Source organism: Rhinolophus sinicus, chromosome 3 (genome assembly GCF_057876585.1).
Source record: "Rhinolophus sinicus isolate RSI-liver-muscle chromosome 3, RSI-T2T, whole genome shotgun sequence".
Taxonomy (NCBI): Eukaryota; Metazoa; Chordata; class Mammalia; order Chiroptera; family Rhinolophidae; genus Rhinolophus; species Rhinolophus sinicus.
Window position 1 is genome coordinate 47,239,211 of NC_142503.1, and position 24,757 is coordinate 47,263,967.

The 24,757-nt window shown below is 43.5% G+C and overlaps 1 protein-coding gene and 1 long non-coding RNA gene across 5 annotated transcripts in view; one reads left to right on the plus strand and one right to left on the minus strand.

Moving 5' to 3' along the window:
• Positions 1 to 24,757, minus strand: part of LOC109445683 (uncharacterized) — a 296,083-nt gene that overhangs the window by 11,049 nt on the left and 260,277 nt on the right. The gene's annotated exons all lie outside the window — the stretch shown is intronic.
• The window catches only part of LOC148758485 (uncharacterized), a 32,076-nt gene continuing 28,917 nt past the window's right edge, over positions 21,599 to 24,757 (plus strand). Inside the window, exon 1 of one of the 4 annotated variants that reach the window (XR_016020637.1) lies at positions 21,599 to 21,779. Coding sequence is in view for 2 of the 4 variants with exons in the window: in XM_088796571.1 (XP_088652697.1) it covers positions 21,754 to 21,779 (26 nt within the window). In the remaining 2 variants the exon portion in view is untranslated. The remainder of the gene's footprint in view (positions 21,780 to 24,757) is intronic. The other 3 variants (XM_088796571.1, XM_088796570.1, XR_016020638.1) reach the window with 3 other exon arrangements.

A 24,757-nucleotide genomic window follows, 5' to 3' on the forward strand; every position in this document is an offset into this window, starting at 1 on the left:
TAAATGAAATGGAAAATCGAGTTTGAGGTGTTCTGCTCAACCCAAATCTCTAATGGGATCTCCTAACCCTACTTTGTCATTGTTATGGTAGATTTTTCTATCTTCTCTCAATGTCCACATTTTGATAACTTTACTTAATGACTCTTACTCTAATATCAGCCTAAAAAGTTTCTAAAAACCTCTTTATTGGTGTTTTCTGAAAATGCTATTTCTTAACTGGAGATTAGATCAGGGAATTGTCTTAATCTGTGCCCACTTTGATATCTGACAGAGTTTGCAGCTTCTCTTATATCTCTTGAAAATGGTATCTACGATGAGCGGCCCTTGTCCCACCCTTTTGTGATATGTTAATTATGTGAATGGCTTTTAGTCATGCCTCTGGTGCCAGACAGAGGAAGAGATGGCCAGGACCAGAGGGCCCCAAATCTCGGCCAGCGGTCTCCTGCTGTGTCTCCAGGGAGACACGCTGAGGTGCGAACAGTGTTTATTTGTCTGGAGCTCTGTCCTCAAGTGTGAAATCCCTGGTCCTGGTGATTTTGGCAGAAGTCTGGGTGCATGAACACTAGGCACTCCTTTCACCTCGATACCTACTCAGGTCTGACGGGAAAACAACCCTCCTCACCCAGTTTCCTAGATCAGCACCGTCCAATAGAAATATAATGTGAATCCCAACTGTGAGCCCCACATGTAACTTTAAGTTTCCTAGCAGGTGAAATTAATTTTGACAATAGATTTGCTTAGCCCAATATATCTAAAACATTATCATTTCAACATTTAATATTAAACATTTATTAAGATATTTTACTTTTTTTTTTACTTTGTACTAAGTCTTTGAAATCCTGTGTATATTTTACACTTAGAACTCTGTATTTCAACTGCGCACTAGTCACCCGGCTACCGTATTAGACAGCAGAGTGCTGAACCTGTATTTTAATACTGGCCTTGAAGATGTATCACGAATGATGAGAGAAAGACTAAAAAGTTGAGTTAAAGTGAGTGAAGAAGCTAAGGGAAAAGGAATTCCATTCCTTAAAGGAATGTTTCTCCTTTAAGGAGAGTGGAGTCCATGAACCTCCTGTGTCAAAACCACTTAGGGTACATTTTTTTTTTTTTTTTAAATGTAGGATAGTGGGGTTGACCCTAAATCTTCCCAGTCAGAACCACAGGAATTTACATCTTTAAGCTTCTGAGATCATTCTCTTGAACACTCATTGCTCTAGTGCCCAGAAGAGAAGTCAGACACAGGGCCACCTGAACCCAGTATTTAATTGGTTCCTAAAGTATTTTCAAATTTTTCAGCCATTGTTTTAAAAGTGAGATCTCTCTCTCTCTCTCTCTCTCTCTCTCTCTCTCTCTCTCTCTCTCTCTCTCACACACACACACACACACACACACTCCCGCGAGCACAGATTTTGGGGATACTCGAAAAGTGAGAAAATCTATAAAGCTGGGGCCTGCATTTCCACATGGCAACAACTGGCTGGAGGTGAGCAGTTGACATTCTCGAGACAAGATAACAGCTGATCAGTTTGCGACTGTTCCATCCTGGCCCATTTCGTTCCTCTGTGTTACAGGCTAGCCCCCACAGTCATTTTAAAAATGTATACAGGCAGACCTCAGAGATACTGCGGGTTTAGTTCCAGGCCACTGCAATAAAGTGACTCATAATCTTTTTGCTAGTGAAGGGTCTTGCCTTCAATTTGTAAAAAACACAACATCTGTGAACACAATAAAGTGAAGCGCAATAAAACAAGGTGTGCCTGCATATTTTTTTATTTTTCAGTAATTTTAGATTTATAGCAAAGTTACAATGATAGTTCAGAGACTTCCCATACACTCTTCACTCAGCACCCCTAATGTTAAAATCTTTTATAACCATGGTGCATTCGTCAAACTAAGAAGTTAACACTGGAGTAAGACTACTAGCTAGACTGCAAACTTCATTCAGATTTCACCATTTCTTTCACTAACGCCCCTCTCCTGTTCCAGGATCCAATCTAGGATTCTGCATTGCATTTAGCTCTATAACCTTTTGAGAGGTTATAGACACACTTTCATCTGTCCATCTAGGACAGCCGACCTTAGCTGTCCACTACATGCCTCCTTTCTTCCGGGCCTTATCCAGTTCCTGTCAGGCGAGAGAGCCAGATGACTCCTCCCAAGTAGTAGGTAACTGTGGACACACTTTCATTCCAGCAGTTGCACTGGCCATACAACAGCCGCAGCGGCAAATTCAAGGACAATCTTCACACATCCAGTGTGGCAAGAGCGCTTCATTACAGAGGTCTTTAAGGCACACCTGTGCTCAGTAATGCCGTGTTTCCCCGAAAATAAGACGTAGCCTAATAAGACCTAAATAAGACCTAATAAGACCCGGTCTTATATTAATTTTTGCTCCAATAGACGTATTAGAGCTGATTGTCCGGTTAGGTCTTATTTTCAGGGAAACAGGGTGGCGACGCCAGTAGCACCATCTTTTAATCAGTAGAACAGCATTATGATGTATCCATGAAGATTATGTGACGACAGTGTTCAAGTGGAACATGAGGTGCTGGATTTGTGGCCACACAACTTTGTATCCATGTACTTTTTCCAAAGAGTTACTTAACCCAATGCATTTTTGGTATGTGGAAATGCTTAAATACATCAACTCTAAATCTCCCATCCTAAGTAGTGAAATTTAGACATACAGAAATTTCACTTTCCTTTCTGGCTCTGCTTAACATGTAAATTTTCTTTCAGTCCAGTAGGACTAAACCTCTTGAGAAAGTGCTTTTATTTCTTGGCCAACCTTTCCTTGAGCAAAATTCCAGTTTTGCAGTGCCAGAAACCACTAACTAGTCTATATGCTGATTTGCCTTAACTGCAAGAACAAATCCAATTAACAAATCCACAAGGAATCACACTGGAACTGAGCCATTCTTCCAGGTGGAAACATCTTTCTGTTGCACATGCTTCGTATACTGTTCACTCCCAGTCCTCTGATTGTCCAGCTAATCCATGGCCTGCCTGGGAGAATTTGGAGTCTAATAAATCCATCTTCATAAACTCTAGGGATCAATGGCTAACGTGTTCAAAGACTTTTCTTTCTAATCTTTATCATTTCCAGGGCTGTGTCCCTCTGACTCTGACACTTGAAATAACTCAACACACAATTTAAAGCAAAAGCTTTTTGCACATAGTGAAGTTCCAGAAAGGAAGCCAATTAAGATTGAATAAAAACCAAGGTCCAAACAAACTACCTTGAGGCTATCAGTGGGTTGGTTTGGGCTATTGTGGTTGTGCCATAAAGTGTCTTCCAGCTTAAGCACCTGTTACTGCAAACACAGTCACTTGGGTTCCAGGATTACTGTCTGGCAGTTTAAACACTGTGTTTTGTTGTATCTTAAGGGAGATAAGACTTCCCAAGAATGCATGCACTGTTTATACACAGCACGTTTCCTTTTAAAAGCATCAGTTTACTTTCAATTTACTGGTTGGTACTTGATCTTCCTAGAAAGCTCAGATCTACCTTGCACAAGACAAGGAAACTACCTTAGAAAATAATAGCTTATATTTGTAGGTTTCAGCTTTTCAAAATACTTTCAAACCTATTATTTCATTCTATTCTCCAACTGGCCTTGGGAGGAGAATAAGGTATAAGGTAAGTATTATTGTGATCTGTCAGATGGAGAAACTTCATTCCTAAAAGGCATTATGTAACTTTCCTAAGGTTGGGCACCGTCCTAGCAACAGTCTGGAAATCAGAAAACTATGTTTGTAGCAAGACTTCTTCTATTCCTCTGTCATGATGCCCTGTGGTTTCCCCCTTCTTCCAGGCAAAATGCTTCACATTTCGGTACGTTTAAAGGTGTTGCCCATTGTAGGACTCTGTATTTTAATGGAATTCAGAGCTTTCAACTGAAGCTCCCACAGGAGAATTCAGGGCAATCCAGTGAGGAAAAGAGGAGACTAACAGCCTCTCCTGACTCTTTTGTGTTTGCTTGTTTGTTTGTTTTTGCTTTGTTTGTGTTTGTAGTCTGGGGACAATTGGAAGGGCTTCTCTTTAATCCATGGCATGAGACTAATTCTGGCCTGGTGCAGACTTGCTCCTTGTTAATCTTCTAGAACTGAATTCTGGTAGGCTCAACCTCCAGAGTCAGAGGCAGTGACAAGTCCTGATTAATGAGCTTCTGAGAGTTGTGGAATCAAGTAGATCAAAGAAAATTAATGATCCAAGGAGTTTGTGGATTCCACGTTAGCATTTGCCTTTGTCTCATTTTTACTAGCTAGAAAAAGTCATTATACCATTTCAAAATAAATAAATGAAATCATTGTTCTAATTTTCTGCTGGATGAAAAGTTGATGGTCCTACCTCAATTCCAAAAAGATGCTTCCTAAATTAAACAGTAAAACAGTGTTGAAATTAAAAGAGAGCAAAAATGCCAGAACTTGAATATATTTTGCTCTCATTGTTAGATTTCCCAATGTCTGCCTAGCTCCCTCTCCCGAAGGGGTTTCCATGGGTCCACATTTTCCCAAGACCTCCCAGCACCTGAGGTCGCACATACCTCTCTTCCTCCCAGCAGTGTCTTAGGGACCTTGGGGACGTGGATAGTGCCACGCATTCAGTCTCCAGAAACTAGTTGCCCTCAGTGGTTTGCATGTGTACATAGTGATGTGCTTGAAGTATATCAGCTAGTACCATCTGGGGTAGTGTCTGGGAGCCCAGGACAACTTAATCTCAGTCCAGAGGATGGGGAAATACATAGGATGATTACATTTCCCTTTTAGGCAGGGAGAACTATGGCATCCGTATGTCCACATCTGCTAAACCCATTACAGTCTCTGCTCCTCATGAGTATTACAATAACAATAGGAATCAGTCTGGCTACATCACAGCCTCCTTTCTGGCCACTATTCTCTGGTCTGATCCAGTCTGTGCCTAACAACATGTAAGGGTGTGTCAGTCTCTATTTGGGGCTCCTGGCCAGCCTTCTATCTACTTATATTGCAAAAGTCAAACCAGACCACTTGGTACTAAATTGACAGTCCCTGAAAAGTCTGAGGCCTGATATCACCCTGGGGGCTAATCGCTGAGGAAAGGACATGTGTCCTGAATCCAGCACATCTGGCCCTTAGCACTTAATGTCTGAACCAGTGCTTCTCAATCTTTAAAATACATAAGAATTACCTGGAGAGTCTGTTAAAACACCATTCTTGAGTTCTATCCCCATTAATTCAGATTCAGTCAGTCTGGGGTGGCGCCTGGGAATTTGGTGACTACATTTTGAGTAGCACTTTTCAATCCCATTGCAACAAAGAGTGTGGTCCTCATACCACTAGCATTGTCGTCACCTGAGAGCCTGTAAGAAATCCAAGTTCTTGGGCCCCACCCAGACCCAATGAATCTGAATTTATTTTTTAATAAGGGCATTCTTTTTTCCTTGAAGTTTGACATACACTGGCCTATATCATTCTTTTAGTGCTGAACACAGAGTGGGCATATCATGGGCTTGGAAAGATCTTTAGAAGTATCAGACGTTCTAGGTCCTTGTCTTCAAAATGGTAAGTTATTAATTGTATATTGCTTCACATTATCAACTTTCTATGGATATTTGTGTCTTTTACCTAAGTTGTAATAACCTCAAAGAGCAGTGGCCATGTCTTAAAATCCTTGCTCTAAATATCCTGCATATAGTAGGTAGATATCAAGCATTTGTGGGTTGATTGGTTGATTGTGACAATATTGCAAAGATACCTCATAAAATGAAGGTATGGTCTCTGTTTTATTCATAAGGAAAGCTGTATCACCAGTTGTGATCTGTGTTTAGTTTTTCATGAAAATTTACAAAGCAGAAAGCTGAAGTACAATCTCAGATTTGAGCGTCTGAACTCTCACTGGCATAGAACCCCTATTCTGAGAATATGTTGCTTATTATGTTTATGGGCAAGGTATATACAGTAATTAAAGAGTTGGCTGGGAAGCCTTTGTTGCTCTCAATTGCATGCAGTGCTGGATTTGAAAAGTTTCAATTCAAGGAATGACATAAACTCTAAATCAGGAGTACTCTGAAAACAAACGAATCTCCACTTGAAAACAGTGACTGATTTTGTCATGTCTTTCCAAATAGACTACATCATCATTGTTTGAACATTTTGGTGAAGGATAAAGGTCTTATAAAGGCCTCATCTAAAACCTCAGTGCTTGCACCAGAAATGCCTTCTAGCTGGCTTGCTCTCACCCAAAGCTAGAGACTTGGCTCTTTCATGCCCCCTGAGGGCTGAAATAGCAGAAAATGTATTCAATAACAAACATGTATTGGTTGCCCACTGCTTACAGTGTGGTCCATAGACCAGCAGCAGCAGCAGCACCTGGGAGCTTGTTAGAGATGTAGCATCTCAGGTTCCCGTCCAGATATCCTGAATCAGAATTTGCATCCCAGTGATTTGTATACACATTAAAGCATGAGAAGGACTGGCCTAGATGTACTTTCTAAGGACAGGATGTGACATTAAAGTTAAAACTTCAGTGATAACAAGGAGCCAGCTGTTGGGCTTGTCAGGGACAGAATAATCAAGCAGAGGAAATACAGAGTATTGGCCCAAGATACGAGTGGGGAAGAACAGAAAGAAGGCCACGTGGATAGAGCATGGCAGGAGAGGGACAGGAGGGTAAAAGAGGAAATAAAAACCATCAACAGGAGACTGGTCTGATCATGCCCTGAAGCTACGGTTGGGAGTTTGGATTTTTCTCTAAGAGCAAAACAAGGCACTGATAGACTTTGAACAGGGAAAAATCATTATCCGATTCAGATTTGGGATATGTTTTTGTGGGGGTTTTTTTGGGGGGGCGAATCCCCAGGCTTAGTTGATGAGTTAGTTGTGGGGTAGGGCTTGAGGGAGAGGGGTATGAGGGAAAGAGAGAACTTGAGAATAATTCCTTGATTTTTGGAAGATTATAGCACTATTTGCTATGATGGAGAAAAGTAGAGGAAGAGAGAATGGGATGGAAGGGATGGCGAGTGGTGGAATAAAATTTCAGATGCCATGAAACATCCACATGAAGAGGGGGACTTGGCAGTTATATACTCAAATTTGGAGACCAAGGCAAATTGGGCCTAGAGAAGTGAATTTGGAATCTCTAGACTGCCAGATGCCATGTGTCAGTTTTAAGTTGCAGGCCAAGGGCTGGGCAGAATATTCAGTTTCGATATTATGCTTCGTCTTCTGTGGGAATACAGAAGCTTCATATTTTCAGACAGCCATGAAGCCAACAATCTCATTGCTTGGGAATTACTCACAAGTAAAGAGAAATGGACTCTGAGCATGCAATGCTCTTCAATCCTCTTTATCCTTAATTTATGGATAACTCCCTTAAGTATGTTTATTCATTCTCCCAGACAAAACCAAATTAGAATTCACTTGTTTAATTGTGACCTTGCGTATTTTTGCCTCTCCCACACGCAGGTCTGCTCCATGCATGCAGGCCCTTGCCCAGGGTAGTCTCAACTGAACTATACCCTTTGCCTGTGGAAGTAGGCCTGGCACGTCGTGAATGCTCAAAAACAGTTCTTGTATAAAGGAAAAGAGTAGAGGAAGGTTTCTAGAGACAAATACAGCAAACCAGTAAAAAGTAACAGTCTGACATCCAGGGAAGATTAGAAAAATTGTTAGAGCTCAATAAATCTAAGACCCTGAGACATTTGCCCAGGAATTTTCCCAGCACAGCTCATAACTCAACAGGCCCTGACGTCATTGCTTATCCACGGCACAGTCAAATTATCCACGCTCACAGTGATGACTCTGAGTCATCAAGAAGACATTGAAATATGTTCAGTCAGTCGATTTAAAATGGCAAGACATATGAAATACACCTTTAAAAAAATGTTAATCAAAATAGTTAAGATGAACATTTTGGACCTGACGTCTTAGGATAACCCAACAGCACATATAAATGGAAAACTTTACCACCCATTGATAATATCTGTACAAACAAGGCAAAACTGAATTATTCTTTATAAACACTTAACCTTTTGCAAACCATAGTCAACTTAGTTTAGTGATAAGTATATGGTGCTAGTTACCTATCACTTCATTTGAAAATTAACAAAATTCTTTTCTGGAAAAATTGCAGCCTCTCATTCCATGCTAACAAGGGCATTCTCCTTCTGAACACAGTTACCACTGCAAACAGAAGAACTCTGAAGTATCTTCCAGAGAGTAAACAAACATAAAACACCACCTGAGGATAGACAGGCAAAGGAATAGAAACCGCATGAGCAATTGGAAAAAAAACACTTGGGAAGCCTGACATTAATGCACTGAGGCTCAGACCCCCTCGGGAGCGTAAGCTGTATTCTTGCAGGTGCTCCCAACCTGTGCTTTGCATATCATGGGTGCTCAATAGACAGAGGAAAAAAACACAGATAAAGATATATTTCTTTCCCTTCATTTGGAAAGATCAGGATTAGAGTTGGAGTCTCAGGCAGCTCCAGTCCTGTGAGCTTTTTCGTATTTAAGGGATCAGAGTGGGTATTTCAAAATGGCTGTCTCTGAAGAAACTACAGAAAACTTTGCCTCGCATCATGGAAATGCTGGTGGTAAATTTTGGATGGTGGTCTAGTGCCAGGTTAGCACAATGGACATGAAGTTCCTCTTGAAATACAAAATTTGTTTCCTAAGTGTTTTTCCTCAATAGCATTAAACACACACACACTCCTGAGGGCTGAGACCATGTCTACTATAGGACATCTAGGCTGCATATGGGGCCTGAAGATGAGATACGGGTTTGAGAAGCAGTTGTTTATTTCCGTTGATCTGACCTCATGACCGTATATTAAAACAATTTGGAAATAAAGGTGTTTTAGATTCAGTAACAACAAAAGCTGTATTTCTGTATTATAGGGTAATTACACAACATTGGGATGTATTTCCATAACATCATTGCCAGGCTGGCATAAAGTACTAGCACCAGCTAAAAACGTGCATAACATGTAGTTCAGAATGACTACTTCCCTAGCCAAAGTGACTCACTTAAATCAAAAATAGAATCTAGAAAAGAACTACATCTAGGGGGAAAAGATCTGTCAACTCCCAATAAAAGAGTCCCATGGGAACATGAGCTATAATCATCATAAAAGATAATGATAATCCCCAGTAAAACTTTACAGAGAGCTTCTGTGCTAGCGCCATGGTAAAGCGTCTTAATGGACCATCTCACCTAATCTTCACAACCGCATGCGGAAGGTACTATGACGTCTCCACTGACAGTAGAGGAAATTAGGAGACCAGGTAAGAGGCTCCTGCAATGGTGCAGGTGAGAGAGAGTGGTAGCAGAGTGAGCAGTGAGGTGTAGACATTGGGGGACTTGCCTACGGTCCCAGGAGAAGTGGGTGGTGGAGGCAGCAGCTGCTACTACCAGACTCCCCGGGCTTGGCGCCTCGTGGGCTCCATGTTTGTATATCAAATAGGTTGGTTCCCCTCAAGCCTTTTCCTAGCTCACCAAAATAAATAAAGCGAAATGTAGAAAAAAGACAATTAGAAGGTCAAAAGAAAGCCTTTCTAATTCTCATAACAGCTGGGACAAAGTGTCCATTTTTACACACATCAAAACATAGTTCTTTAAATACTATTAAACTACCACCAGATATGCAGACATGTCGTTATAGATCCTCAGAGAATAGAAGTTTGATAAGAGAGAGCCACCACACTCGGGAGGAGAAGAAAGTCTGAAACTCTAAACTTTTGTGAAATTGGCCAAGGGCCAAATGTCAGCATTTTCACCTCTTTTCCCATATGGCAGGAGGCATTTCACACTGCTTTCCATAATTTCAATAAATCTGGTAAGTGATATGAGTACTCTGCATGCCAAGAGACATATAATATGTGTATCAAAATAGATGTCTAGGTCGGTGTGTGACAAGAACCAGATTGCAGCAGAGGAGAACAAATCTGGCCTGGCGTTGGTTCAGCAAGTGGGTGAGCACCATCCAGGATCACTTTCTGCTTATTTTCTTTTTCCCTGATTTATAAGTAATGTTTCTCCTACAATTGCTTATTCTCTAAAAACCCTTGACCATCTTGGTAATTTCTTCTTATTAACATCTCCTGCATCACTTCTCGCCTTACTGGGCATTGTTGATGCCCAGCTGATGGTACAGAGCGTTAGGACTCAGGAATTGATGCATCCACTCAATAAATATTTAGTGAGCTCCAGCTCTGTGCCAGCAATTGTTTCAGGCACTGGGGATACGGTAGTGAACAAAAGAAAGTCCCTGCTCAGATAGAAAGGCTGACGATAAACACATGAACACATTCTTACGCAATATGTCAAGTGATGATACATAATATAAAGAAAACTCAAGCAGGCTAGGACGGATAGGGAGTGATTAGGGGTGTCAAAGGCCTTGATGACAAATTGGCGTCCTATCAGAGACTATAAGGAAATAAGGGAGCAAGTTGTAAGGCTAGAGCATTCTAGTGAGAGAGCATGGAAAGTGCAAAGGCCCTGGGATACAGACTTGTTTATATTTGAGGAGAAGTAAGGAAGTAGGTGAGGCCAGAGCAGAGTGGAAGATGGGAGAGTAATGAGAGGGAAGGTCAGAGAGCTAGCTGGGTCTTGTGGGCGCAGCTAAGGACTTTGGATTTTATTCTGAATGAGATGGGAAGCTATTGGTGGGTTTTGAACAGAAGAGTAACACGGTCTAACTTATATTTTCCAAATTTGTTCTGGTTCTCGTTAAAAATCTACTGAGGAGGTAGAGTTTGGGCAAGAGTGGAGGCAGGAAGGCTGTTGCAGATGTCAGCCTAATGATGGCTGTGGTTGGGATGTTTTGAAGGCAAAAACTGGTGTCTGCTGATACGGTGTTGAGTGTGAAAGAAGTTAAGATAATTTCACATTTTTTGGAACTTCGGTTACAACTACAAACTTTGCAAATAAAATGTATTGCCTGCAACAAAAAATTGTCATACCCCAGCTGACAACTCATTTTGTGTCATGTTTTGTGCAAAAACATTTCAAAACATCAGCTGGATGATGAGCGCCTGGAGTGTGATGTAGCAGGGCTCGGCTGGTACTGGGCTCTCATCACAGGTTGTTCTGAAGCTTTCCTTGGAGACACATCCTTTCTACGTGTCCATCAAGTCATTATTAAAAATGAAAATGGCTGGCTCTTCTCTGGAGCCATTTTAAAGAGGCAGCTCTATAACAAATGGCCCTGTTGTAATACTATCTCTATAGAACATGAGAGCATGTTTAAGTGAATTTTAAAAATTGTCAGTTTGGGTGTCAACCAGGCACACTAATCTCTACCGAGAAGCTGCTTTTGTTTCTCCAGGGAATGGCACTGTTTTTTATGTGTTTAAAAAACAAATGCAGAGGGAAGAAGAGGTGAAGACCTTTGCAAGTGTTTGTCAACACCTGAAATGAGTCTGTAGCTTACAGGCTTGTTATTCAGTTTAGCTTAAGCAAGTAGCCTAAAGCTCCTGAGAGGTGTGTCCTGTATAACAATCATTCAGATTAGGCCACACTTGGTTGTTCTGGCTAAGTGATTTTCCCTCTGGGTGATTGCACACGCCTCTCCTTCCTGGGCAATTACCAAATGTTCTGGTAGCAGATGAAGGCCATGGGGAAGTAGAGTGAAGTGAGCAGCTCCTGGGACCACCTAGTCTGTCAGCTCCACTGCTGACCTCCACTGCTGAGGACCAGCGGACAACAACAGTGCAGAAGGTTTCTTACCTTGTAAGTTTCTAACCATCCTTACCTCCAGGAGGACTGTGAATAGAACCTGAGGAGCATCCAGAGGTCTCAGGTGCTGGTTTTTTCTTCTTTTCCCAAGCGAAGAGGTCAGAACAACACAGGCAGGGTGGCAGAGGCAACCTGTCTCGACGAGAACTTATTATTTTGACCTCAGATACCTTCTTTCCCTTGATCCATTTTGTGCGCTGTCTCAGAAAGTACAGACATGGAGGAGGAATCGGTTGGAGCTTCAAAATGCCATGGGACAAACTTGGGAGCTGGACCAGGGTGTAGGAACGGTGGTTCTCCAGGGAGCAACATGTGTTGCTGATATTGACTCAGGACTGGTTCCACTTAACATGTTCTGGAACCACAGTGCCTTGAAGAAGGGATGATGATAGTTCAGTAGTTGGAGAAAGCCAGGAAGGAGGTGCATGGGGATCGCTCACAATGGACACTGACAGTATGACCGCCCCTGAGGACCCTGTCAGGCTACCCGTGTCTCAGGGGCCCTCATCTTTACCCAAGCAGGTACTAAGGAGCTTCAAATAAGTTCTGTAGCCCTTTCCCCAGTGTCTGAGGTGGGAAGCTCTGAGGAAACCTAATCACCAGGTCATACACTAATAATGCTAACCCAAGTATCTACCTTCTGGATAACTTCCAAGTCTTCTAGTCATCTGAGGTCATACTCTTAACATACCAATACAATGGCTTGCTCTTTCTCCATCTAACATGTTTTGGGCAGCCCAGATTCACCCCATACCCCCTTCCCTCTTTTCTCCTGTATTCTTTCTAGAAGGGGGTTGATGTCCCATTCAGTCCTGAGACAGTTCACCCCATGCCCTAGTTCTCTGCTCTCTCCTGGCTCCCAGGTATCATTCTTAGCTCCTGTGGCTGCTGCCTTATGTGGTACCACTTCTGCCAACTCTGGACACTGTTATTCTTCCTTTATCTTTCAAGACATCACTCAGTAAGGTATTCTGAACAGCAGACATGTACTAAAATTCTGGGGGTGGTGAAGAGAATTGTAATGCAGAAAAAAGTCCAAGGAAAAGAATGAAACATTAACAAGAGATCTCCTGTAATTGTAATCCATCCTGTTTTTAAACTTAACTTCCCTGTCCTAAAGCTTCTTTCTCCTGAGAATCTTCTTCTCCATTCCACTTTGTGGCCTGTCCTGGCCCGCCTGGAAAAGCCAAGTTCTGTTCATTTAGTAAGAAAAACAATTAAGTTCTCTTGTTCAACTTGGATCTAGGCTTTAGCCCAGGAAGGCCAGGCGTGTTCATGGTCCCTGACCATGAAAGCTCATTAAGCCGTGTGGATGTGGGATAACACATTTGTCTTGCCAGACTCCCAGCGTGAGCTCTGAACCACTACCCCATACTGCTTTCTGACTTTTCCTCCACTCTCCAGGCTCAACTGTGAAATGGAGAGATGAGAAAGAAAAGCTAGGGAGGAATACTCTTCCCTTATCTCTCTCCATAAAGCAGAAGTCACCAAAGACAACCAAACATTTCATCCAAGGAGACACATCTTATGCCTATACACACTTGTTAGGTCTCTGTCTGAGCCTAGATTCATCACTACTCCACTCACAGTCAGACTGGGGATGCAGACTGGGTCTGGCTCTGCTGTCTCTTATATGAACTACATAAAGCCCAGACAACTCCAGCTGAGCTGTTAAATTTGTCACATTGGCACATGACTGGGGCTGCTAAAAGTGTCCTGCTACTTTGTCCCCTGGACTCTCTCTGCTCAGTTCCCCGTGCTCAAGAGTTTGTAAATGTTTATCATATACAGACTGAGCAAATGTTTACAGGGAACTTTTGCACGGAACCCAAAAAAGCTCCCTAACCCATCAAAGTGTCCTAGCAAAAACAAGCCCCCTGAGTCCAAGGGCTGCCCGGGCTGCTGCCTGTGTGCTGAATGGCCCTTGTCAAAGGCCTGGAGGCCTGCCTGCAGCAGACAAGTGTCCGTGCTTGTGGTCTTTGTGAGGCTTTCACAGTGAGGACCTTCATTCAGGTTGAATACAATCATCTTTCATGATTCCCATAAATCAGAAAACGGCGTATGTCAAAGAGCGTTAGGTCACTCTGGGGGCTCCTGTCTGGAGTTTAAGAAACAGAAAAAAAGGCATGTTAAATGCAGTGAAAAAACTAGGGGGGAAGAATGTTATGAATTGTGTTCTGAACAATTCAGCTCAACAGTTCTAATAGGGCCAATATTTAGGCTACAATATTTGGCTGAATCTATCATGCAATTCATCTTCCCGCAAGCAGATACAAACGATCTGACCCAGAGCCAATTTATTTTTATGGAATTAAATTAGTCACTATTTATAAGATGAAGAGGTTGAAAAGGGACTATTTCAGGAGGGTGCCATTACTTTTTCCTCTAGTATGTTTGCCTTTTGATCATCCTGGATTGCTTTTGTTTGGTTGTGGTTTCTGGGTAAAATAGTGGGCACTGTTTGTAAGCTTGGGTGAGATAATTTTTGCTGTCTGAATACGTGGATCATTCATCTTAAAATGGCGGTGACAGATTGGGAAACTTGAGGCTGGGCAAGAATATGTGGGTTGGAGGCCTGAATCAGCTGTGCAAATATAACCAAATATTACCTGGATGTAGGTTTTAATTAATGGCAAAAAAGGGAAGAGGACTTCGTTTCTCAACCTGGCTTGGATTCCTTTCCCATATTTCTTTCCCCAGTGCAACAAGATTTCAGAGAGAGGTGCCAAACAATTACCTGATTAAAAGCCTGATATGACAGAGAGATGCCAAAATCACGTGAAGACCACTCCTTGGCCTCCCACCCCAGCTTTTCCAAAATTACCCATCCTTTCTTACTCCTCTCCATGCAACTTCATCTTCCGCAAACAAACCTTAGGGAAGAATGTCATCAAATCAGAGAGAGTTCAGGTGAATGATCTGAATCATCAATTGCTAAGCAACCAGCTTTGACAAAATGAAAAACAAGAGAAGTAGAAAGCTTGCCCAAAGCCATGAAAAGAGCATGAGAATTAGGCCTAGAATTCAGCTCTACAGACTCCGTGGCCTCCCTTGTGCCTACCCAGAAGGACACAGCCAAAAGTGAGGCATTGCTTTGAGAGGGTGGGAGTTGGACGTGGCAGGCTGAACTCACCACTCTGACATGAAACCTCCCACTCTTCCTATTCACCACTCCTTAGAGAGGAGGAAGTCATACCAAGATAACTCACTGAACCATCTTCAGTTAAAGACCAGGTTGCAGAGCTTCTCTGCCAGGTCTAGGCTGCTCCAGGAGCAAGAGTTTGAGAAACATTTCTCCCTGCTCTTCTGTCCTCCTGGCTCCTGACTGGCTAGTATGGTATTCTTCTAGGGCCCAGTAACCAGAAATCACTTACGACTCTATCAAATGCCTTAGTTGTATCAAAATTTTATCCCACCATCTAGCAGGATTCATCCAAATACTTGCAAATTATACGACTCAGAAAAGAAGTAAGTGGCCACATTTTTCACCACAGAAAAAAATAGCAAGCGTCCATGTCACCCTCTTCCTCCCAGGTACTTTCTTTAACTGCAATTATTGTGCTAAGTACCAGCTCCCTCTTGCTCTCTTCTCTGCTCAGGATGCCCCCATCTTTTGGCCTCCACCAGACAGGGACCCAAGAAGTTGCCCCATTTTTCCTCTCAGAGTTACATGACAAATTTACAATGTGAAAAATAAAGAACCATGTTGTTTAGAAGCAATGTTTTAGTTCCTATAATGCATTCCAAAATGCTGATTACTAAAACAAATAAATCTGTGAACACTGACTCAAACCCACTTTGTCAGAAAGAAAATGGGTTCTAGTATCAAATATACCACTAATTATGTATGTGACCGTTAGCAAACGACAACCTTGAATAACAACTTTCTCTTCTGTAAAATTGGGATGATAATAATAACATATAGAGTGGCATTTACTGGGCCCTTCCTGTGCTTCTAGACAAGGAAGACCTCTAGATAAACAAGGTGAGATGTCTACTCTCAGGAAAATCACCAAGAGAAAAGTTGTCTATTCTTCCACTAAACTAAGAGCCAGTATTCAAGAACATTAGAATATTATATCTTTATCATTTGAAAGCTACTTGTAGGGTTAAGGAAAATCTATTTTGTATTTTAAGGGGAGAAAATTGAGAACTCTTTTTAAAAACCTTGCACTATTTTGCAATTATAACTAAATAAAGTAGAGCAAATATAGCAAACTTTGAAACTCTGCAATTTGGGAACTTGGAATTGAATTATTTTTTGTAGATTGTACTTAAAATAAGAATATTGATTAGTAGACAAGATTAAACAATCCCTAAACAGCATTGTCTTTCAGTCAGGCAAAAGGAGAAAGCGCTAACAAAGTTCTTGGCGCTCTAAATGTAGAGCCAGAGTTTCTATGTCACAATATTCTCCTTACATTTGTTGAGTGCCTTACACTGTGCCAGCTGTTGTAGGACATAAAGGAAAAGGCTACCCATGGCTTTACCCAACTGAGTGAGAATCTTGATAGGAAATGCAGACATACACAGGAAATGATGCTGTTTAAAATGGTGGCACCGGAAGTCCTAGGAAGTAATGAGTGCACTTGCTATCACAAAGGGACTTTGGCAATGGCTGTGGCCAGAGAAATTAGCAATGGCCTAAAGGATGAGGTGGACCTCTAAGATGGTGGGTTATGGATTCTTGTGCCAAGCGAAGGGCCAGTAGCAGAGAGATACTTTGAGGAAGGGAAAAGGAAGCAGATGGTGGCTGGCCCTACGAGGCCTACACAACCTGGGGTCTGGCTGCCACTGACCACTTCCCCACTACGCTCCTGTTGCTCAACACACGCCAGCCCATTTGGTCTTCATATTGATTCTTGACCATCACAGACTTTGTCTCAGGACTTTGCACTTGCTGCTGTGTTTTCCTGGATTATTTATTCCCGTTATTCACATGACTCCCTGCCTTCTCCCTTCCTTCAGGTCCTCCTTTGACGGTTACCTCCTTAGAGAAGACTTCCCTGTCCATTCCCACCTCTACCTCAGTTCTCCCTCTCCCCTTTCCCTGCTTTAGTTTTCCCCATAACATTTATCATCACTTGACACAATCTATATTTTATCTACTTTTTTATTGCTTGTCTCCCCCTCCCAAAATGTGTGCCCTGCAAGAGTAGAGATTTGTGTCTTCTTTGCCCACTGCCAGATACCTGGCTCCTAGAAGACCATGGGGATCATAGTAGTCTTTCCATTAGTCTCTGTGCAGTGGATGAATGCTGCTCTCTATGATGTTGGGAATAACCAGCAGCAGCCTTCTTTCCAAATGTTTTCAACTCAGCATACTGATGGATTTTTTCATGAGAACAAAGTTCTGATTATCATAAAGTCACCTGGAAAATATCATCTGCTTTACCAACACTTGCTCTATTTCCAAGCCTGCTAGATACGATCTATTCCATAAACCAAGAAATGTACTTATTTGCAAATTTTCTGCAGACGAATCACTAAAAATGTCACCAGCCAGGTCAAAGCCTCTTATTCTGCAAGGATTCTAAAGAGAAAATGTTTTACCATTGTACAAATGGCCTGCCTTCCTATGCAGTTTGGTAAATAATGCTCTTGTTTGAGCCAAGGTAGAAACTACTCGCCTGTTAAAGAAAGTCCAAGAATTTTGCAATATCATGGTCCACTATCCAGCTTTCACCAAATTCCTTGCAGACTAGGTGCTACATTTCTGCAGTGCATGCTTTTTCTCAAGGAAGTGGATTTTTCTCAGGGCTTCCCCAGCAAGTACAGATGGGGCTCTAGGGAGTTCTTATATCAGAACAAGCATCTATTCTAAATGGTCAAAGAGTCAGAGGTGCAGGCACAGAGAAGGTGACAGACCCTCTGGGGAGAGGTCTGCTGACTGCGCGGCACACGCCGCCCGGACCAGACTGTGTTGGGGTGAAAACGGCCAATTAGTCTCTACCCTTGGAACCGTGGGTTCCTTGGCTTAAGCAAAATCCAACAAATTAAAAGGAAACCAAAAAGATGCATTATATTAAAGAGCATATAGTTTGTTTTATAATTCTAGAACCAAAAGTACCATGAAGATGCCTCTTTTCCTTTCGGAGTCCTGTCCCACCCCTTCCTTGGTCATCCAAAACCAGGAGAGACTCACAGGGTTAGAAGAGCTTCAGTCTCTCCCCATGGGCTGAAGCAATTCCAGCACAAAGGCCTATCTCCTCCCCAGGAATTAATTCTCTCCTAGCTCTGTTATAAATCTCCATTCCAAGGAGTAGTTTCAAAGGCACTGCAAACCTTTCTAAAGGATTTATGTAAACCAGCGAGTGACCCAAAGTTTCTTGATGAAAACTCCCATCCCCAGGAGGTAGGAGGGCTCTACTGGGCTCATAGAGCTTTCCAATCTCATCTGCTCAGCAGCAGCAAAGGCAAGGAACCCTAAAGGGGCTTTATCAGCCAAGGAGAGCTGTTGGCCTCTTGTTGCTCTGTCTGGGTACTGCCAAGAATGACATCATCTCGCTGGATTATTAGCAGGCCCTATCAGCAAAGGCTATCCCATCAGTCACATCAAAGCCGCCTCACATATGTTATGCTGGTCAGGGAGCCAGTTTCCATCAGCTTCATGCCCTGCTTTAAAAATTCCTGAGATGGTCTCCTGAACTGAAAAAGTTGCTGCTAGCATTATGTTTTAAACACGGAGGGGAAATTCAGCAGGGCACCAGGATAACAGGATAACAAATCACAGAGATTTGAATATACCACTGGTCAAGCTTCTCCTCCTGAAATTAAAACAACAACACAAAACCGCAGAATTTATGGCAAACACCTGGGTTAGCACAACGAACCTATCAGATGGGAGTCACAAAGCTTGTAAAGTAGTGGATATTCTTTCTCTTCTCTTGGTTAAAAACACCAGCCTATGGACAGAATGCCCCCGAGTGAGGGGGTTAGTGTGTGTGTGGTTTTTCTGGGGTAGAAAATGGCAGAAATGGTACATTACTGGAAGACGTTCTCTACCCTGTCCCAACACCCTGTGAATTTATCTGGGCTGATCAGTGCTCATGAGAGACAATATTAGCACAGCAAAGGAGCTTAGAGATCGTCCATCCCAACCCCTTATTTTGGAGTCAGTTTAGCTAGAAAAGGGAAGTCTGAGGCCTAGAGAGGTTAATCACCCTGTAGACAGTGAACTAGCTGACTAGCAATGTCACTGAGACTGGGGGGTTTTCTACCAGCTGGATGGTTCAACTGGGAGGGAAACGAGGAAAGGGCTATAATTAGTTGTTTATTTTAATAATAGAACCACCCAGGTAAACAGTTGCTACACAGCAGTGTTCGTGCCTCTAAGACATAATTGAGCTCCTTCTGAACCCCATGAGGGCCTCTCCCATGTCTCCAAATACAGAACCAGAGACAGTGCCATAGTGCTCAGCTTTCCCACAGGGGCTTGTGTCTTGTGAAAGCTCTTACTACCAGGACCTCATCATCAGCCTGGGCTGCTTTCTCCTCCTTCCTCCCCCCTCAGAGAACACGCCTCCCTCCTCCAGCCAAGCTCATTTTAGAGACTGTCAGAGGAGAAAGGGTCTTCTATCCCTGCAGTCAGTCTATCAGTCCGTCTGCCAGTCCATGGCTAAGGGCCTGCTATGGGCTGGGCTCTGAGGACCCTGCTCTGATTAAGCAAGAAAAAAAGAAACAGCCTTAAACCTGGCATATACTACATGAATTTCCTGAACGCTGAACAAAAATGCATCTTATAGCATCACTAGCCATACCTAGTAATAGTGTTTTTTTTAGTGTCATGTTTTTTAAAATACCAATGAACACCAATCCGTTTGAATCAGAATGAAACCTATATAGTTTCTGAAACTTTTGAATTAGATAGAATGTTGTATTAGATTAGGACCCCCAGAATGTAGACATCAAGACACGATCAAACATGCAAGGATTTATTAGGAGAAACGCCTGGGCAAGAAAATGAGGAGGAACCTGGAGAAAGCTGGGAGCACCCACCATCAGACTGTGATGCAGGTCTGACCCTGAGGGCAGGAGACAGGGCAGCTCAGGGCAGGGCAGGGCAGGGAGGGGGGTGGGCCAAGGCTGTCAGGGAGCCCAGGAGCCCAAAATCGGCTGTCACACACAGAAGTCCCGCCACTCTTGGGAACAGACTGGTAGCATCACCATCTGTGTGTACAGGCACTGGCCGGAAGCTGCCTGTGGGAAGTGTGGCCTCAGTGCAAACATGAGGATGGATTTCAGAGTGCAGCAGCTGAGGCCCGTGGTCAGTTAAGTTCCCATAGTGGGAGGTCTGTGAGGCGTGTTCTCCCGCTGCCGCAAACAGCAAATGCCAAGGCTGTGGAGAAGAGTAGCTGACACAATCTGCCCTGGAATCAGGCTACCTTTCTGAGTTCTGGCTCTGCACTTACTAGCAGTGTGACCTGGGGCAAGTCACCTAACCTTGCCATGATTCAATTTCCCCAGTTCTAAACTGTGGATAATGTATTGACTTCATAGGGTTGTGGGGATTAAATTAATGAATCCATGTAAAATACTTGGAGCAATGCTAAATTCCGTACATAAATGCTCAATAAATGTTAGCTTTTATTAATAGGCTCCATTTTCATTGTGGTCTGTTATAGGTTGAATTGTGTCCCTCTCCCCTAAAAAGATATGTTGTAGCCTCAATGCCCAATCCTTCAAAATATGACCCTGTTGGAGATAGAGTCTTTAGAGGTAATTAAGTTAAAATGAGTTTATGAGGGTGGGCCCCAATCCAAAAGGACTGCTGTCTTTATAAAAAGAGGAAGTTTGGACAAGAAACTGATACCCACTGAGGAAAGACAACGTGAAGACACGCAGGGAGAAGATGGCCGTCGACAAGCCAAGGAGGGAGGTCTAGAGCCGTTTCTTTCCTCACAGGCCTCACAAGGAAGCAACCCTGCTGATTCCTAGATCTTGGGCTAACTCACACGGCCTCCGGAAGTGTGAGATAGTACATTTCTGTTGTTTAAGCCACCCAGGCTCTGGCATTTTGTTACAACAGCGCTAGGAAACGAACACATGGCCCATTCTTAAGTTCTGAAACTGGCCCTTTCTGAAAAAGTTTTGAGTGAGAACACTTGCCAGAAATGGGCACATTGGCCCCTGGCCCAAAGGGACACCAGGCAGCTCTTCTAGCATTTTAGCTAGTGGGTGGTTCCAGTGTCAGAGCTCGTCAGGCAGCGCCTCCTTCTCTGTTGCTGCACATGGCCCCACGTGTGGGTCCCCCCACCCTGAGGGACGCAGCTGATGCCCTGCTGTTATTTTAGACCATGTACAATTTAACCCACAGTGGCAGGCTTGGAAACTGACATTTGCCCATAATTGCTGTGACCTGGCACCGGCAATGTTAGAAAATAAAAATGCCGAGCTTTTTCAGAAGTGGATGCTCCACAGAATGCGGAGATTACAGTGATTTCACGTAAGCTCACCTGAAAACATGTGGCCAAATAAATTGGGTTCATTTAGGAGATTTGGGGGACTTTTAAATCTCACCCTGAATCTATTAATTTTTCCATCTGAAATACAAAATGATCTTATTTTATGTAAACAAATGTCTCAGCAAAGAGTTTTGGGGTTGGGAGGGGGATGAAAAGGACAAAAAGGGAGCAACATTTCTCTGATGTTACCTGTGGTTGTCTAAGAGTCAGAGCATGTTTAAGTTTGACCAGTTTGATTCTTTCCATTATTTAAATGGGATCAGTTTCTCATCATGCCTCTCAGACTATATAAAACCAGGATTCACGGCTACCCTATCAGCTAGATTGGAAACATTCCCGGGGACTTCACAACAGAGGTCAGGTCAAGAACCTCCTCTAGGGACAGTGCCCATGCCTACTTGTGGCCGGACTGGGCGTCTCCTGGGAGAGCCTATTAGGTCCAAGCAGCATGTGAGCAAAGGGATAAGTGTGCCTGCAGTTGAAGGAGCCTGATCTCATCTTACAAACAGTAGATCACGGCCCGTTTCTTGAATTGATAACTACCTGTACTCTAGATGGATCATGGTTAAGAAGCTAGTCCAAGTGAGGTGAGTTTTTATTTTTTATAAGAAAGCTTGATTTTCAAAGGGTGGGCAGAAACTGAATGCTTGAGTTTGGAGGACAGCCTCTCGGTGCCTAATCTAAGTGTTGGAATTTCCAGGATAAAGGAAAATGTCTATAGGACCAGTATCTCTCAGTCAAGTAGGTCTGGCCAAGGTGGGGGGCAGGGGTAGGGAAGCTTGTGGGAGCATAATTCTTTCTCCCCTCTCACCTTTCTATCTCTCCTGGCTGAGAGTCACACTGGTAAATTTATTACTTATTTTATCATCTGAAACCAGAGAGTAGATGAGTAAGATCAATCTTTGTGTCCTAACAGATTTAAGGCAGAGGGTGTGGACCACGAGAGAGTAAATCATTGGTTCTCAACACTGGCTGCACATTGGAATCACCTGGAGAGCATTTAAAAATACCTTTCCCATTTGTAGCTCCAGATCTTCTGATTTAAAAGGGCTGGGCTGGGCTCACAATGGTAGCTTTTAAAAGCTCCCCAGGCAACTCTAATGTGCAGCCTGCGTTGAAAACCAATGAAGTAGATCCTCACCTCAGGCAGGGAAGTAACAACCCAGAAAGATTGTTTCCCTGCCCCTGAGCGCAGCCCTAAGCCCGTTGCCTTCCCCAGTGGAGAAGCTTGGAGAAATGGAGCCCAACCCAGCTGAGGGAGACTCCTAGGGCCTGAAGCTGCCAGGTGAGTGTCCCTTAGTCAAGTCAAAGGAGGAAATAGAGGTGGGTATTCGAGAGCTTATGTCTAAAGCCTGTGCAGGGGCTACAAGGGTGTAGTCCTCTCTGGGAACTTGAGAGGAGAGACACTGCCCACCGCTGGCAATGCTCATGTCCCAGCATCACAGCGCACAACTGAAGAGGCAGGTCACAGGTCACAAGGACACAGGAATGGTGGTCTTCTTCCTTATCTTGAGAATAAGTAGGACATTATTTCACCTTTGACGTTGATGTTTTTGCATATGGTTCTATTCTAACATCAGTGGCAAATTGTTTTTTTTGTTTGTTTGTTCTGTTTTTCTCTTCTGGAAATTGAGGAATATGGCATGTGTGTCATTTCCCAGGTCCCTTCTGGGGGCTGCCCCAGCCAGCTGGGCTTATGCTTCCCACAATTTGGTGTTGAAAGGGCTGGCTCTACTTGAAGTGTGGTCACTCTAGCTAAGGGAGAACAAGGACAGAGATGATCAGCTTGGGACAGGCGTGACCATTTGGTGTAGGGTCTGAGTCTTGCCTCAGAAATGACCTTCCTCCTTTTGATGTGGTATCTAAGTGTGGTATGTAAGCAATTAATGTCTCAGATGTGAAAGGAGCCATCAGCTGAAGTCTGGGGATTGCAGCCTTTACTTCTGAATTGCATTTACAGCCCATTGTTGGGAAGTAAAACCAGATTGGCTGTAAAATGCTCAAAAAGGATTCCTGAGGAAGTGCCTAATCCCACTGCCTTTTCAGCCAGGCCATTCATCCTTGATCCTTTCTAGCCTTGTGAATGAGGAGAGAGGGTGTCTTTCCATCGCTGGCCTCTGATGTGGAAACGCTGGCGCTGCAAGAGTCGCAGTCATCCACCTGGGGTAGGTTGGGAGGAGAAGCTGCGTTTTCTCACCTGCTTATACTTTGCTTCTGGGGCTAGTTCCTTCTACTTCACTTGGATTGAAAATTTCTTGAAGTGAGAAATGCTTTTGCCAGCTGCCCCATCAAGGCAGTCTATCTCTTGGAGTCACCACAAAGAATTGTGTGAGTGCCTTCTGGTGGCCCTCTCTGTCACAGTAATGGGAGAGGCTGCCCAGTACCCCAGACCCCTCCCCAAAGCCCTCCTATTCTTCTGGAGGGCGTCAATGGCATCTGTCCCATCTGTAACGGGACTGAAGGCAAGGACGGCTGGCAAGGGGAAAACTGGGGCCTGCCTTCTGCTTCTGCATCAGCAGTTTCTCCAACCAGATAACGACTTTAAAAAGGAAACATTTCCCATAGTGGTTGGAGGAGACACTCAGGAATAATTAAAAACTATATTGGAGTGAAGGTTCAGGATTGAATCTTCTGTAGCTAATTCTGAAGGAGACAGAATTGGCTTTGCTAAATTGTTGGGCTCCTGCTGACTGCTCCTAACTACCAGTTGGAGTGGCCACAACTTCAGAGGGGAGAGAAAAACCACATAAATGACAGCTCTAGAGAGGGTGTGGGCCAAGAGGGTGCCACCAGAGGCAGAAAGCTACTCTTTCCTCTACTACTTCCCTGTAGTCAGAGAGGTTCACGCCACACTCCGTCCCGCCACGTGGCCCTGATAGGTTTTGGAGTCTGGCCCAGAAAGATTGCCTTTCCCTTTGTCTAGTTCACATCTTCTCTTCCTTCAGAGCTCAGCTCAAGCCTTAAGTTCTCAAGAAGCCTGCCCTGACCTCCCTGACTAGGTTCAATTCCCTTATTTATGCTCTTATCACACTAGGTTCCTCTCCTTCAGAGCACAAACCACAGGTACAGGTTTCCTTTTCTTTTATCTCCCTCAGTAAACTGGAAACCCCAAGAAGCCAGGACCTGTGTCTTCTGCTTATGATTTTATCCCTATCACTCTACACAATGTCTGACACACAGCAGGGACTCAGTAGTACTGCTTACAATAAGATTTGTGTGCATGCCTATACTTTATGAGTTCTTTGTCTCTTAAAAATAACTGTAGGTTTGACAACTATGCTGCACTACCTCCTCCCACCCAAACATCTGCACACCCGCCTACACACACATATATAGGTTTGCAAGCACTGATCTCTCCGTTTGGGTGAGTATGGCTCATAGAGCCATAGCCAATGCCTTGGGATATTGTGCCAGGAAACCAACCAGTCCTCACCCACCTGGCCTTCCACTATTCTGAGCCTCAGAGTCAGCTAATAACCCTTTTGGGCCACAAACAGAGTGGAACAGGAATGACCTCTGGGGAAGTGAAATGGGATATGAAACCACAGGACGGTGATTTGGGAAT